Source organism: Danio rerio, chromosome 7 (assembly GCF_049306965.1).
Source record: "Danio rerio strain Tuebingen ecotype United States chromosome 7, GRCz12tu, whole genome shotgun sequence".
In the NCBI taxonomy this organism is placed as follows: domain Eukaryota; kingdom Metazoa; phylum Chordata; class Actinopteri; order Cypriniformes; family Danionidae; genus Danio; species Danio rerio.
Window position 1 is genome coordinate 75,615,001 of NC_133182.1, and position 17,860 is coordinate 75,632,860.

A 17,860-nucleotide genomic window follows, 5' to 3' on the forward strand; every position below is an offset into this window, starting at 1 on the left:
TTACACTTATAGACAGAAGGAACACGACTCCTCGGCCACCGCCGCGACAGCAGCTGTCACTACATGACTCTCCATATTCATGCGGAGTTACAGTGCGCACACCAGAGCCTCGCCAAAGGGTCAAGTTAACACTTTGGGAGCCACAAAGACGATGGAAAGATGCAGTCACGTCCTGCTTACAACCGCACCCATTCCAGTCAAAAATAAATAAATACTGAAATGAATGTTTTTGTAATGCTTTGTTCATTTTTTTTGTTTTGCCCTTTCTGCATTGCTTTTGTTTTGTTTGTTTGTTTTCTATTGATTTGTTTTGTTGTTTTCTTTGTGTTATTTTTGTTTTTTACTTTTTGTGATGTTTTTTTTTTTTGTTATTTACAAATTTCACATTTGGAACAAAATTCACATTTAGCAGACAAAAGCATTCAAAATGTCTCACTACGTATTAATTGTATTACATTTTTTCTACATAGCTAAGATTTCCATTTGTATGCATTATTGTAGCTCACATTGATATTAGAAATATCAAGCTTTACTTCCTAAAATATAATACAAGTTAACTTTTTGCAGTTTTTTTTGTTAAACAAAATTAAACAAAATTATTCAAATTTGATTTAGTTTTAAATTAGACATTTAAGAAGAGGCTTATTTCATTTTAGCTTTATTTTAATAACAGAAAATAATTTGTAATAGTTTTACAATTGGGTTTAGGTTTAGTAAAAACAATACTGATTGTTTCATTCATTCATTCATTCATTCATTCATTCATTCATTGTTCTAAGGCTTAGTCCCTTTATTCATCAGGGGTTACCACAGCGGAATGAACCGCCAACTTATCCAGCATATGTTTTACGCAGCTTCGAGCTGCAACCCAGCACTGGGAAACACCCATACACTCTCACAATCACACACACACACACACACACACACACACACACACACACACACACACACACACACACACACACACACACACACACACACACACACACACACTCTCATACACTATGGCCAATCTAGTTTATTTAAATCACCTATAGCGCATGTGTTTGGTGTGTTGTGGAAACTGGAGCACCCGGAGGAAACCCACACCAACGCTGGAAGAATGGACAGTTTGATGGTTAGATGGATGGACGGTTAGATGGTTAGACGGACGGACGGACGGACGGACGGACGGACGGACGGACGGACAGACGGACAGACAGACAGACAGACAGACAGACAGACAGACAGACAGACAGACAGACAGACAGACAGACAGATAGATAGATAGATAGATAGATAGATAGATAGATAGATAGATAGATAGATAGATAGATAGATAGATAGATAGATAGCTCTCCTTTGCAGTATTTCCCTCAGAGATCAAACTTCAGTGTTTTTTATTCATTATTAACAAACTGATTATTGGAGTACTGATCATTTCCGTATTTGATTGGCTCATAAAAGTCATTCGCCGGGAACTGCTTAATTACACCGAATGTTTTTGATTCACTGAACTCCAACAAGTGAACTCATATGAGTCAGTGCCGGAGCTTTGATGATAATATTACATACATATTAATGCAGGGAACACTTTCAGATTCTTGTAGCTTGATTTCAACTAAATCACATGCAAGAACTTAGCATAACCCAATCTCAAGAAATCCCTCCAGTTCCGGTCATAAAAAAAACATCCTCATGATCTCTTTGGCTTTCAACTGTTTTATTTGTCCTCGCTTGAATAAAAGCCAAAGACTTTAAATTAACATTACTGCCTTACTTTGTATACCTTAATAAAGTAGTCCTAGAATGTTGTGGTTTTAAATTAGCATTTAAATTGGGTTGTTCGTATAGACAAAAGTCCTTCCACTGCTTTGCTTGAAAGCCGGTCTTGCTTCAAGCTTTTTCCCATGTGACATTCAGATCTATTTGATTTCAGAATTAATCACCGCTCTTCATGGAGTTCATTAAGAGGCTTTAAATGACATGTTTGGCTTTGGATTATAGTGACTAAAGTATCTGATCACGTACATATAGAGCGGGTTTAGTTATGCCTGCGCAGCCATGCATGCTAAGATAGTACTCCTGTTTAATCCTAATACTTTTAGCTTGTTGCCTTATTCAGTGGTGGAAAGAGGACTGAAAATACTTGTTCATTACTAGTTTTCCTTTAATTTTTGAGAAGCACTTTGGTCAATACTACTTTCTTAAAATATAAATAAACTTGTATTGTACATAACATTGATTTACTACTATGTTTGACCAGTGAAGAGACGTTTTTTCTTCATATAATTATCGCAGATCAAATATTGGACTATTAATGCACAGCCATAGACGACACACGAACACAATAGAGACCCTTCAGTGAAGCTCGTCTCCATGAAAGAACCTTCCAGCGCTCGATGAGTTTGGCGACTGTGTCCTTTTAGTGCACTTCAAAAGCACAAGTATATTTCCCCCTAATGTATTGGGATGGTGCAGGATGCTTTTGTCAGAGCGGCGCTGGTTAAACAGAAGCTCTTGTAAATTAATGGCCAGCGTTAGAGTGAGGCTGGAGTGCATGTAAAGCCTTCTGTTCAATGTTTCTGAAAGCAGGCGAGCACAAGCATCAAAGCCCTGTGGATGCACAGCGAGAAATACTCCACACAAGTGGACGAAAGCGTAAACACTCGACACACACTGTTCATGTTCATCATCGTGAGTCACACTCTGTATGATGTGAATATATAAATATTAAAATTTAAAACGTAACAAAATTTTTTTAATAAAAAATCAAGTTATAGAAAATATTTTTTTAATAACAATAAAAATAACAATAAAAAATTATAATGATAATATAATAATAATAATAGTAATAATAATAATAAAGATAATTATAATTATAATAACAATATTAAAGATAATAATAATAATAATAGTAATATTAAAGATAATATTAATAATAATAATAATATTAAAGATAATAATAATAAAGATAAAAATAATAAAATTAATTATAAAATACTAACAATACTACTAATAATAAATATAATAATAATAATAATAATAATAATAACAAAGATAATAATAATAATAATAATAATAATAATAAACTACTACTACTAATAATAAAGATACTACTACTACTACTACTACTAATAATAATAATAATATAAAGATAATATTATAATGATAAAGATAATAACAATAATCAAATAATAATAATAATAGAAAAATATAAATAATAATAATAATAATAATAATAATAATAATTAAAAAGCAAAACTAAAATTTGTCTGACTAAAAAAGATGCTAAAATTTAAAACTTACACTCAAATAATTTAAAACAACCTGTTCAAAAATTCCCCAAGATTAAAAAAGTAAATACAGTTTTTAAAAATAATGCGTGTAAACTTTTTAAACTCCTACGCTATGTTTTATACAGCTAACTGAGCCTTGGATCAAATCAACCACTATCACCCTGGTTACAAAAATGAGTACAGGACATAAAAAAAAAATTGCCTGTTAATTTGTTTACAGAGTTGTCCACATTAAATTAAGAAAAGTAATTTAATTAAAGAAATAATAAATATATCATAGATGTATTAACGGATGTTTATCATTCAATGGGGTCAAATCGACCCATAGGTTAATAGAAGGGTTACGAATATTTTCACAGTTTTAGTCTAAGCATTTTGAGGCAAAAAATAAATAATAATTTTGCAATTAACAGAAAAAAAAACAATAACAAAGAAAAAAATCTACAGAAAATAAAACAAAAACAACAACAAAGCAAAGAAAACAAAACATTGCAGCACAAAACCAAAACAAAACTATTACAAAACATAAAACATAAAACAAAGACACACACACACACACACACACACCCACACACACACACACACACACACACACACCCACACCCACACACACACACACACACACACACACACAAAGGCCAGCAATAATGTGAAATATTAAAACTCTACTCTGGTAATTGTCACAGGACTGCCGGTGCACCGTTTACAAAGAAACACTGAAATAAAAGGCAGATGAGAGCATATTTCATCACTCGTTCATAAAAGAAATCTCAAAGAACTGCACGCTTTCACATATAATCATCTAACAAAGTTTATAGACTCTCAGATCTCAGTGAAGCATAAAGCACGTTCATTTTAATTCTGCTCGGACTGAGTTTTCATACTAAATTATGCAACACTTTGTTCTGGTCTTCTGTTTTGATTGGTCAAGCCGTGCTTTAAAAGGGACTGGAGCTGCTGGAAAATTACATCATGACACTGATACACACAACACTGCATGCCAATGTCAAATCTCGAAAACTAAACAGACACTGAATGAGATATTTTAATCATACAGTACTTGAGGGGGAAAATGCTTTTGAGCAGCATTTATTAGATTGTCATCTAGAACTCTTGCTTTTATTTATCACAAAGAAAATAAAAAAATAAAAATAAAAATAAAGAAACAAGAACAAAATGAAATCAACAAATAAAGAACACAAAGCAAAAAAAATCAATAAACGAAACAAGCACAAAAGAAACCAACACTAAAAATAAGAAACAAAACAATACAATAATAAATCAAAGAAAAAAGAGGCAAAAACAACTAAACAAGCAAACAAACAAACCAGAAAAGGTTACGTTCAGTGTTTTTTCCCCAACTATAAGCTAAATGTTTGTGTTTCTTAATATATTTCCTAACATCCTTTTATATCTTTTAAAAGTGTCAATAAAATGCTAATATAAAAATAATGTTTATATTTCCTAAATGTACTGTTTATATATATATATATACTGTATATATATATAATATCATTCTGGTACAGCTGTCCAACTGCTCGTTTACGCTAATTTCTAATCAGCCAATCACATGGCTGAAACCCAATGCATTTAGGCATGTAGACATGGTCAATACGATCTGCTGCAGTTCAGAATGAGGAAGAAAAGGGATTTAAGTGACTTTGAATGTGGCATGGTTGTTGGTGCCAGACGGGCTGGTCTGAGCATTTTAGAAACTGCTGATCTACTGGGATTTTCACACACAACCATCTCTAGGGTTTACAGAGAATAGTCCAAAAAAGAGAAAATATCCAGTGAGCGGCAGTTCCACGATTACATGATTTGTAATAAAGTGGCGGGTGAGTATATATATATATATATATATATATCAAAATTTAAGTCAAAATTATTAGCACCCCTGAATTATTAGCCCCCCTGTTTATTTTCCCCCCAATTTCAGTTTAACCCAGAGAAGATTTCCTCAACACATTTCTAATCATAATAGTTTTAATAACTTATTTCTAAAAACTGTTTTATTTTGTCTGTGACATGATGACAGTAAATAATATTTGATTAGAATTTTTTTCACGACACTTCTATACAGCTTAACTGGGTTAATTAGGTTACCTAGGCACGTTAGGATAATTAAGGCAAATTATTGTATAAAGATGGTTTGTTCTGTATATCAAAAAAAAATACATAGCTTAAAGTGGCTAAATAGCTTAAAATATATTTGTCCTTAAAATGGTGTTTAAAAAAATAACAACTGCTTTTATTCTAGTCGAAATAAAACAAATAAGACTTTCTCCAGAAGAAAAAATATTATCAGACATACTGTGAAAATTTCCTTGCTCTGGTAAATATCATTTGGGAAATATTGTATATTTTTCTAAATATATATACTGTATCAGGTCAGCCCCAGTTTTGCCTTCAAAGCTGCCTTAATCCTTCATGGCATAGATTCAACAAGGTACTGGAAATATTCCTCAGAGATTTTGCTCCATATTGACATGAAAGCATCATGCAGTTGCTGCAGATTTGTCGGCTGCACATCCACGATGCCAATATCCCATTCCACCACATCCCAAAGGTGCTCTATTGGATTGAGATCTGGTGACTGGAGGCCATTTGAATACAGTGAACTCATTGTCAGAAAATAACAATGAATTGTTTTATATATATATATATAATTATTATTTTTTTCATTCTGAAACAAACTGACCAATGAAATGAAATGAACGGCCACTTTATTTTCAGTCGTGTAATAGCGTGTTTTACTAAAATCAGTCAGGTCATTCCAAAGCAACCCAGCTAACCAAGTCAACCAAGCTAAAACTGAAAAATACTGGACATTGCTGTCATTTTTATTGTCATGTTTAAAAACAATGTATTTTGTTATAAAACAATACAATATATTTTAACCCTGAATGCAATATTAAATAACACAACATTTACAAATTAAAATCAAGTATGTAGTTAAAACATCAAAACAAGTAAACTACTTTAAAGCTCAACATAAAAATAAAAAATTTAAAGAAACTTTCAATTTGGTATTTAAAACGACACTCTCATTGCACTTAAGCGTCTTTTTGTTCAATAAATATTAATTTATTAGCAAGTTCAGTTTTTAAGATCTTTTAAAATTGACTCGATAGAATCAAGAAATCCACAAAAAATGCATTTGAGCACAACTAAGTGCACTTAAATTCCATCTAAAAACATTGACATTGATCATTTGTAAATGCATTTCTTTGTGGTACAAATGTTTAGATGCACCTTCCTCACAGCCTGCAGACAATGCCATGGCACTTTGTTCCAGACGACATGGTAACACTGTGGTAGCTTTTAGTATCTTGCTGTTAGTGCAATAAATCACGCGGCAGACTCCCATAGCCTTCAAAAGACTCCACAATAACAAGCTGCACACACAGTTCAAATAAACTTAGTCCAAATTCTGCTGAGCTCCCCGTGTGGGAATCTGGGTTCCTCTGATTTCTGCTTACAATGCACAAAGACTGTCTTCTTCGTGATGTATTGCCGACGAGAAGGACCACGGCTGCCCATTCATTTTATTCCCAACCTGTTCCAAGAAGCATCCATAAAATATAGGTTGGGAATGAGACGCTAAATTTAACTTTCTCTCTCTATAGATGTAGCCGTTACTGAAGTTACGCTTTAACCTTCATATCCTGCAGCTGGAGAGAACTTGCTGATCTAAGCAAGAGGATCCCATTGAAAACAACAGCTCTTTAAAAAAGATCTGTAAATGTTTTGTCATGATGAATTGTGTATCTTTTACATTCATTCGTTCATATTCCTTCAGCTTAGTCCCTTATTTATCAAGGGTCGCCACAGTGGAATGAACCGCCAACTATTCCAGAATATGTTTTATGCAGGGGATGCCCATCCAGCCACAACCGAGTACTGGGAAACACCCATACACTCATTCACACACATGGCCAATTTTGTTTACCAAATTCACCTATAGCGCATGTGTTTGGACTGTTGGGGAAACCGGAGCACCCGGAGAACATTAACAGGTAAATCTCCAACACTATTCTTTAAAACATCACTATGTCCTTTTCTGGAATATCTGAATATATATTTTATGCTAAATTGTTTCCTTATACACAAGTAAAGCCTAAAACAAGTATTGCACTGTTATCTGTCAGACATTTTTAACCACAGTATTAGTTTCTAATGATGGCTTCATCATTAAGTCAGATTTGTTCATGTAGTGAATCATCTGATTTCATTAATTGTCTCGGGGCATTTTTCATTAAGCAGGTGTAATATTTATTAATGTTAATAATTTAAGTTCTTATATTTACTCAATGACAATCTTTACTGCCCATTCTAGTGTGTTGGGCTCATGATTGGTGCTTGGTAATGTCAGGGGGTCTGGCTCTTTACTGTTAGCAGCAAACTGGACAAGAGGCTGCTGCTGCTGAAGAGCTACAGAACAAGAAAAAGTTCGCTACATAGACGGTGGTTTGCAGGCATTGTTGTTTTGCACTGCTCCTAACTAGCTTAACGTTAACTTACTGGCCATTTCATCGTCTTCATGTGTGTTGTTGTACTCTCGCTTCTGCTGGTTAATGAAAAATGTACTCAACCTTTCTTAATTCTGGCCTTTTCATCGCCAACTTTGCGCTTCCTATTATCAGTTTTCCATCTCTCGCGTATCTCTTAACAAATGATTTAGCTGGTGAGCAAGGTGCCGCTGTTGGGGAGTCGAATGATAATTACGTCATCTTTAACCTTCAGGCTGCATTCTGCTCATGGGGGTGCGAGAAAATAAATAAAAAGAGTAGAGCTGCGGTAAGATAATGAATAAAAAGAGTGAGGCTATGGTCAAACACATTAATTTATTAACCAATGTTGCTGCTGATTTATTTAAAATTAATTAATTAACCAATTAATTAACTAATTAATTAATTTAAAAATAAATAAATAATTAAATTAATAAATAAATAAAATAAAAAATATATAAATTAATAAATTCATTATTTAATAAAAATATAAATAAACAAACAAATAAATAAATTACAATAAATAAATTATAAATAAATAAATTAATTAAAAAATATATAAACAAACAAACAAACAAATCTAAATAAATGAATAATTAAATAAATAAATAAATAAAGTAAATAATACATTAATAAATAAATTAATTAAAAATATTAATTAATAAATTAATTAAAAATTATAAACAAACAAATAAAAAATAATTTATAAATAAATAAATAAATAATTAACTAATTAATTCATTAAGAAATATAAATAAATAAATTTTATATATATAAACAAACAAAAAAACATAAATAATTAAGTACATAAATAAATAAATAATTAAGTACATAAATAAATAAATAAATAAATAAATAAATAAATAAATAAATAAATAAATAAATAAATAAATAAATAAATAAATAAATAGATTAATGGATGGATGGATGGAAAAAAGTGTGCCTGCTGAGAGTGCAGTCAGCTAGTGACACGCGCCCCCGTGGCCAAAAAAAACGGACTGGCCCACCGGGAATTCTCTCTGTCCTCCCGATTAGCCAATCCGGGCCTGATTTAACCTGATTAACTAAGTAGCATTACAAAAAACGATGTCATGACTTTTTCGTAGTTTTCAAAGTTTTTCACAGTGACATGAGCCAGATATAATATAAAGCACAGATCATAAACAGGACAAATTACTGTAGTCCCTTAGGTTTACCAGTTATGATGAAAAACAACAAAGGATCCTTTAAAAACCGTTCTGGGGGGCATAAAGTCCTGAAGTCCAGTGAATTGAGACGAGAGTGCAGGATGTCAAATTCATGTGGATTACGGGGAAGGTGAATGAGGTTTAATTTCACAGCCTGATGGCCTGATAATCCATAAAGTGTTGCTATAAAATCAAGCACCACATCACTAATGGTTCATTCATTACAGGTTATTACCGCACACCTTTTACCCTCATGCCTTCAGACATCCAAACTTGAAGGTGCTTTGGCAAGTTTAAAAAGGAAAGAATAAAGAGGAAATCTGTACATTAAGAAAAATACTTTTGTAATTTAGAGTAAATACTATACACTACCTGACAAAAGTCCTGTCGTCTATCCAAGTTTTAGGAACAACAAATAATATCTTGACTTCTAGTTGATCATTTGGTATCAGAAGTGGCATATATGAAAGGCAAAGGCCTCTAGATTACGCTTATTTTACCATAATAAAATATGATCATTCACAGTTCACAGTGCCCTCTAGTGGATTTTTTTTCTGAAACGTACAACAAAACATACCCTAAGTAATGCATTTCAGATTGTCAAAAATAAAAACAGTGTCCTCTAGTGGATTTTTCTTCTGAAACATACAACAAAACATATATATGTAATGCAAATCAGATTCACAAAAATACAGACAGCACCCTCTAGTGGATTTGTCATCTGAAATGTGCAACAAAATCTACCCTAAGTAATGCATTTCAGATTGGCTAACATACAGACAGCGTTATCTATCGGATTTTTCTTCTGAAACGTGCAACAAAATGCACCCTAAGTAATGCATTTCAGATTTGCTAAAATTTACACAGCGCCCTCTTGTGGATTTTTGTTCTGAAACGCGCAACGAAATGTACCCGGAGCAACGTATTTTACATTTCACAAACATATAGGCTCAGGCATTCATTTCAAATGAGCCTAAGCTGAATTGTTCAGTAATAAACTCCTTTAATATGTCTTCTATATGATTATTCCGAAGCTCTCTCTTCTCTGCAAGGACTCCTCTGTATTTCTCAGTAAAAGCCCCTTGAACATCATTTCTCAGAAAGCCTCCCTTTGGAGTTCATTGGCCACACAACAAAGCAGAATAAAGCATGAATCACCACTGTGTGCTTGTCTTTCCTCAAGACAAAAAGAAAAAAAAAAACACCCACCAGAGGAAGAACACGCACATTTTACATTGGTGAAAACTGATATGTATAAATGCATTTGATACAAAGGAGAGACTTTTAATTTTAATCAACGTACAAAACCTTAAAGTGCTCTGAGAATTAAGTGCTAGACTAAGTTTAAGTAATTTTTTTAATAGCAGGAAGAGTGTTTCTACAGGTGGTTTGTCAAGCCCACTCACCTGTGTGAAGCTCACTTCATAAATGCACAGCGGATGCCCTTACCCAGTGCAGGGGAAAACACTGATACACTCTCGCATTCACACACACACACTCACACATTCATACACTACGGCCAATTTTGTTTACCCAATCCACCTATAGCACATGTCTTTAGACTGCGGGGGAAACCCGCGCCAACACTGGGAGAACATACAAACTCCACATAGAAATGTCAACTGGCCCAGCTGGGAATTGAACCAGTGACCTTGCTGTGAGGCGACAGCACTAACCACTGAGTCACCGTGTGGCCCCCTTTTTGTATGTTTATAATGTCATATTTTTATTCAATAACCTTCAGTAATGCTTTAAAGTAAGGTTTCATTTGTTAACATTAGTGAACTGCATTAGTTAACGTGAACAAACAATGAATACTCTACGAAACATCAATCAATCAATGTCCTCGCTTCCTCTTTTACTAATGCATTACTACAAATGAAAAGTCATTAGCATTATTTAATGGGCCTGATCTCGAATGAACTAAGGATGAGCAGTTGTGTTATAAACCAGTGTGAGCTAAATTCATAAACACCGCAAAACAAATTTACTGGTCATTGCAATCTTTGCATTAACTATAATGTAAACTATAAAGTGTTACTAAATAATCTTTTTTATATGATAACTGATCTACAAGCTACACGAGACTAATCAAATACAAAAGAACAGGTAAAAATGGACATACAAGACAGCCAGTCGTGTGTGTGTGTGTGTGTGTTAGTAATAGTAACTGGGTGCAGAGATGGAAGTACATAAACAAAGGAGGATTTAAAAAGGTACAACACGCAAAACAACAGTAAAACTATCCATGATAGTAATAACAATAGCTTTTATAATAAAAAAAAACAAGCTAAAATAAGGAGAATTTTAAAAAATAAAACAATCAGGGGTGGAGAATTAGGAGGATGATGCATAATGATTTTAATATTGGTAGTGGCTATAACCACAACAACAATGATGACGATGATGATGATAAAAAAATAAAAAATAAATAAAAATTAAAAATAAATAATAATAACAATAATAATAACAACAATGATGATAATAATAATTCCAAAATAACAACAACTACTATCATTATTAATATAAAAAACTAAAAACTAAAAAATAATTCCAAATTAATAACAACCACAATAATAATAATAATTATTATTATTATTATTATTAAATTCTACTTCTAATAGTAAACATCATAATAATTATAAAATAAAATAATTCCAAATTAACAACAACAGCAGCAAAAACACAATAATAATAATAATAATAATAATAATAAAATAATAATAATAATAATAATAATAATAATAACAATGACAATAATTATTCCAAAATAACAACAACTAACATTATTATTAATATAAAAACAACAATAATAATAATAATAATAATTCCCAATTATTAACAACAACAATGATAATAATAATAATAATAATTATTATTATTATTATTATAAAATACTACTAATAATAATACTCACCATCATAATAATCATAAAATAAAATAAAAAATCACATTTAACAACAACAACACAATAATAATAACAACAATAATAATAAAAACAACAACAATAATAATAATTCCAAAATAACAACAACTATTATTATTGTTATTATTATTATGATAATTATTATTATAAATAACAACAATAATAATAATAATAATAATATTGATGATGATGATATAATGATGACAAAATAATAATAATAATAATAATAATAATAATAATAATAATAATAATAATAATAATAATAATAATAATAATCACCATCATTAATTTTATTATTTTAAAACAAAAACGACAACAACAATAAAAAAAGTATATAATAAACAAACATATAATCAAATATAAAATAAATGAACACAAAAATATAATAATAATAATTATCAAACAGTAACTTATCATCTGCGGCATCCAAGCAGCATGCGCTCCACAAGTGTGAGTGTGTGTGTGAGTGTGTGTGTGTGTGTGTGTGTGTGTGTGTGAAACCTGATGAGCCTAAACAGCACCATAAGCTTCAAAAGAAGTCTTACTATCATCATTTCTTGCATGCCTATTACAACAACCCCAAACTTTCCCACCACCTCCAGGTGATCTCAGAAATCCCTGCACTTTTCTACTACAATACCTCAAATGTCTAATCTAACAAAGCACAAAAGCATCCTCCGACTCACTGTCATCAAATCAAATCACTCTTTACCTGTCCGTTTTCTCCTCTGTTTGGTTTGCAGTGAAAATATCACCATCAAAGCGCCCATGATTTCAGCAAATCTCCAAGAGTGACTGTGGCTTTAGTTGTGAGTCTATCGCTCAGATCGTCTCCGGTGTGCTCCGATTAACCGCTGCCTTCAATCTGCTCCACTTTGGCACACTTTAATGAAGCCCCGGAGTTCTGGATGTTCGCTCCGCTACAGATACACTTCTTCACTGAAAGACGGAGGCGAGAGAAAGGGAGAGATGGAGCAGGAAAACAGCAGGAGGAGGAGGAGGAGGAAAGAAAGGGCACTGTTGCTGCCGGAGAACGAATGAACGCTGTTGTGGACTCTGAGTTCTGCTTTAATTCAAGCGCTACCAATCATGCCCGAGCCGACGCTCATTAAGATGACAGAGACTAATGCATAATAATACGTCTACTTCAAAACCAATGCTTCTCAACAGTGCGCAGCCTTCATTTCTACTAATATTTCTAAGGTGAGAGATGGAAAAGAGCCTAGGAAATTGGTGAGCTGCATGCTGTATATGCGAAACACATGTTAATCCTGTTTTGTTTACTACTACACTCTTACAAAAATTGCTGCCAACATTGTTTTAATTATATTTCAAGAGTTCACACTGTTAGCAGGTTTGGCATGCTGTCCTGGGAGAGAACCCTGAGCTCGGAGATAGTTAAGCCCAGGGCTCTCGCCAGGTCCATAGAGCATGTGAGGGGAGTACGAGATCAGGTGGTTCTTGAGAGCTCCCCTGTGATAAAGGAAGAAAGGAGGAGAAGGGGTGGATGGGGGGTTTCTTCCGAAAACGAAGATAAGGGAGTAGATTTAGCTAGCCTACTTATAGTGAGTTAGGATTAATCTGATTGGCTAACTAATGAACGTAGATGGGTTGCCAGCTGCTGTCAATTATATCACATGCTCCTCTCGAAATTAGTTTGTGAAACTTCACTTAGAGGACCTATTATGCCGCTTTTTACAAGATGTAAAATAAGTCCTCTAGATCAGGGGTACACAAACTTTTCAGCCTGCGACCCCCAATATGACGATGCCAGTGACTCGCGACCCCCAATATCCTGGTTATGAATACAGAAACCTTGCATGCAATGTCACACCCACGGATATTCTTTGTTTAATGTCAGTGCAGTAAATGGGCCAGAAACTTTAACCTGGTGTTATAAAATCAATATGCTGCATCTGACGCTATTGCTGTGTGTTTAATATCATGTAATTACCACTGGGGTCGCAATCCAATAGAACTAGTAACTATAAGCTACTATAGTAACTATATAGTATTTATAAACGACTATATTTTTTCTCTTCTGTAGGTTATGGATAAAATATGTTCATTCCTATATGATTTAATAATAATAAATAGATTTTTTTAAATCACCAGGCGACCCCCCTTCATTGTCCCGCGACCCCTCAAGGGGTCCCGACCCCCACTTTGAGAACCCCTGCTCTAGACCAAGGGTACTTAAACTTTTCAGCCCGCGACCCCTAAAATAACAACTCCAGTGACTCGCGACCCCAACTATGCTCGGAGGTGGTTATAAGCATACAAATATTGCACACACACCGATGAGAACTATATAAACATGAGCATATTGTCAAAACAAAAAAGTGCAACAGTCTCACAACCATGTATTTTTTATTATCATTATTCATTTGTTTAATTTAATATTAATCTCACTTAATGAGAATGGTGAGCACAACGTTTATAGCACAAGACTATTCTTGGTTTATTTCTGTAGACTTGAAATGAGTGAATGTATGTTAGAACAAATGAATTAATAAATAAATAAATTAATTAATTAATAATTAAATAAATGAAGTTTATTAAGTAGTGTAGCCTAAACTTAGGCTTTTTTTAGACTACATGGAACACAAAGTTGTTGTTGCTGTTTTCAACTAAACCACACGTTAAATAATTTACTTAATCTCATTGGTATTGTTTATAAAGTCAATCAATTTATTTATTTATTTATTTGTATTAGTTTATTTACTTATTTATTAGTTTGTTTATCTTCAGTAAGGGAAGGGTTTGATTCATGAAACTCACATTAGTCACTCTTATTAGTGTCATAACTATATTATATTATTAACTATATTATTTAATTTTAATTTTACTATTTTAATTATTAATTTAAATTAATAGATGCATATTTCAGAGGAGGTGCATTTTACGGCAGGGGTACGCCTTCCGGCACAACACCCCGTCATCGTGGTCAACTCCTCTCTGCATCTCAAGTCCGCTGACGTACGCGACAAGCTACTGGAAAAACTGGCAACAGCCGAAAAGTCATCCACATGGAGTCAAGCGGTCGGCTGGTAAGCACGAAAAAAGAAATAGAAGATGTCAGCAGGCAGTATGATGCCGCAGAAGTCTTCAATTTTATTACGCGCTTACCAGCCGACCGCTTAACTCCATGTGGACGACTTTTCCACTGTTGCCAGCTAGCATAGAGTTTGTTTTAAAGACGAAATGCAGCTATACAAATCTGTGGCTACATAATCCATGCTCTCCTGAAATGTATACAGGGGTACGTTTTCACAATAAGCCTGTGTTGTTTTTACTATTAGAGGCTAGATATATTCACTTATTGTTTCCACACAACTGTGTTTAAACCCCTTATAAACATGATTTTTGCATAATAGGTCCCCTTTAAAAAAAAAAGTGTGTATACTTTACAATGCTATAGTTCACAAACATATTAATCATGTTGTTTTTTGCTGATTATGCCCTGTAAACAACAATACATCCTTAATCATGAAAGGCGTACTGTATGCGTAGGGTAATTGCTATCCTGCAATCACACACGCGGAGTCATTTAAGCGTCGTGTGCATCTGAGAGTCCACTTAATCATGAATCCGGCACATGGGCTTTTCTCAGAAAGTCTCCCTGGGTGAAGCTAACACTGACTTCCATGGAAACTCAAGCTGGAGAGCTGAGAGAAATGCAGGAAAAGCCGTGCGGTCCATTATGTTTGTGCATGAGGACGTCTCTCTTCTTAAAGCTACTGATTATCAGAAGTACAGAAATGATTGGGCTTGTGAGTGTGTGTGTGGGTGTGCGAACGCTCGGAGACGCGCTTCAAGCTGTTTCCTATTCATTCTTGCAGTTTGACGGATGACAAAAAAAAAAGAAAAAGAAAAAGAAATCTGCTTTGTGGATTTTCAACCACTCAAATGTTACTCATTTCCGTTTCTGTAAAGTGCTTTGACATTTCATTTCTGCATTTGCTGTTTTTTTTTTGTGCTCATTTGGTCATTTAGAAATCAGGTTTAGGGCTGATATTCTAATGGTAGACATCAAGTGATGGTCAAAACAGTACCATATACCTGTAGCTTATGAAACAAAAACTATAAATGAATAAATGAAATGAATAAATGAATGAATGAATGAATGAATGAATAAATTGATAAATAAATTAATTAATAATTAAAAAAATGAATGAACAAGTGTATAAATAAGGAAACAAATAAATGAATAAATAAACAAATTATAAAAATGAATAAATTAGTTAATAATTTTGTAAATGAATGACTGAATGAACAAACAAATGATTAACAGAATAAATGAATGAATAAAACAAATAAATTAATAATTAAAAATGAATTAATAAATTAGTGAATGAACAAACAAACAAATGAAGGAATGAATAGAAAAAATAAATAAATTAATTAATCATTTTTATTAATGAATGATTGAATAAATGAATGAACAAACAAACAAACAAATGAACGAATTAATTATATAATAAACTAATAAACAAATGATTTAACAATATATTAAAAGAATGAATGAATGAACAAATGAATGAATAACTGAACAAATGAATAATAATTTAGAAAATTAATGAATGAATCAATGAACAAATGAATGAATAATAGAATAAATGAATAAATAAATGTGTAAATAAAAATAATTATTGAAAGAATAAATGAACTAACAAAAAACAAACAAATATATGAATAGAATAAATGAATAAATAAATGAATGAATGAATAAATAATTTAATAAATGAATGATAGAATAAATGAATGAACAAACAAATAAATGAATTAACGAATTAATAATAGAATAAATGAACAAATAAATAAATAAATAATTTAATAAATTATTGAATGAATGAACAAACAAATAAATTAATGAATAAATGAATAATATAATAGATTAATAAACAAATGATTTATGAATGAATGAATACACAAAAGAATGAATAATAGAATAAAGAAATAATGATTTAATAAATTAATAAATTAATGAACAAACAAACCAACAAACAAATGATTAATATAGTAAATGAATAAATAAATAAACAATCTGGTAAATGAATAAACAAACAAATAAATAAATAATTCAATAAATCAATTAATTAATTGAATAAATGAATGAATTGATGAATGAACAAACAAACAAATGAATGAATAAAAATAAATGAATGAATAAATGAATAAATAAATCAATTAATATTTTATTAAATTAATAAATAAACAAAAAAATGAACGAATAAAAGAATACATTAATAAATAAATTAATAAATTAACAATTTAATAAACGAATAAACACATTTATTCCCGTATTTGAGAGGTTTTTAGTGTCACACTATCCTTCAGAAATCCTAAGACCTCTCAAATATGGGAATATATTTGTTCGTTCATGTTATTATTAATTCATTCATTTATTCATACATACATATGCTATATATAACAATTCAACTTCACATACCAGGAATAAATTACATTTCACATTGTCTTAAACAAAAAATCTATAATATTTATTTATAAATCTATAATATATTTATATATTAGTACAGTTTTTGGTGCTAACACAACTGAAGCCTTATTGGGTCTTTTTTTACAATAACAACAACAACAACAACAATAATAATAATAATGATAATAATAATAAAAATAATCAATAATTAAATATAATAAATATAATATAAATAATATAATATAAATATAAATTAAATATAACAATAACAATCAATTTTAGATAGAAACAAACCTTCTATTGAAGTGAAATATGGTTTAAAAAGTGTGTAGAAATATTACAAAGTCAGTTTTTATGTAACCTGATCGTACCTTTTACTGTTTTGTATAATATTTTTAGGATGAGCGCATCTTACATAAGCTGACCATATTGACATCTGCCAAATTTGGCTCTAGATACCACAACACTTGTTGCCTTTGACGTCAACAACAACAAAAATATGGAAAGCATTTTCTCTC

The 17,860-nt window shown here is 31.8% G+C and overlaps 1 protein-coding gene across 6 annotated transcripts in view; it reads right to left on the minus strand.

Annotated features, from left to right (window-relative positions):
- kcnip4a (potassium voltage-gated channel interacting protein 4a) overlaps nt 1–17,860 on the minus strand; it is a 314,740-nt gene that overhangs the window by 132,080 nt on the left and 164,800 nt on the right. Inside the window, exon 1 of one of the 6 annotated variants that reach the window (XM_021478058.3) lies at nt 12,615–13,075. The exons of the other annotated variants lie outside the window; for them this stretch is intronic. Within the exon in view, the coding sequence (XP_021333733.1) occupies nt 12,615–12,672 (58 nt within the window). The 5' untranslated portion in view covers nt 12,673–13,075. Of the gene's footprint in view, nt 1–12,614; nt 13,076–17,860 lie in introns of those variants that run through there. 6 annotated transcript variants of the gene reach the window in all.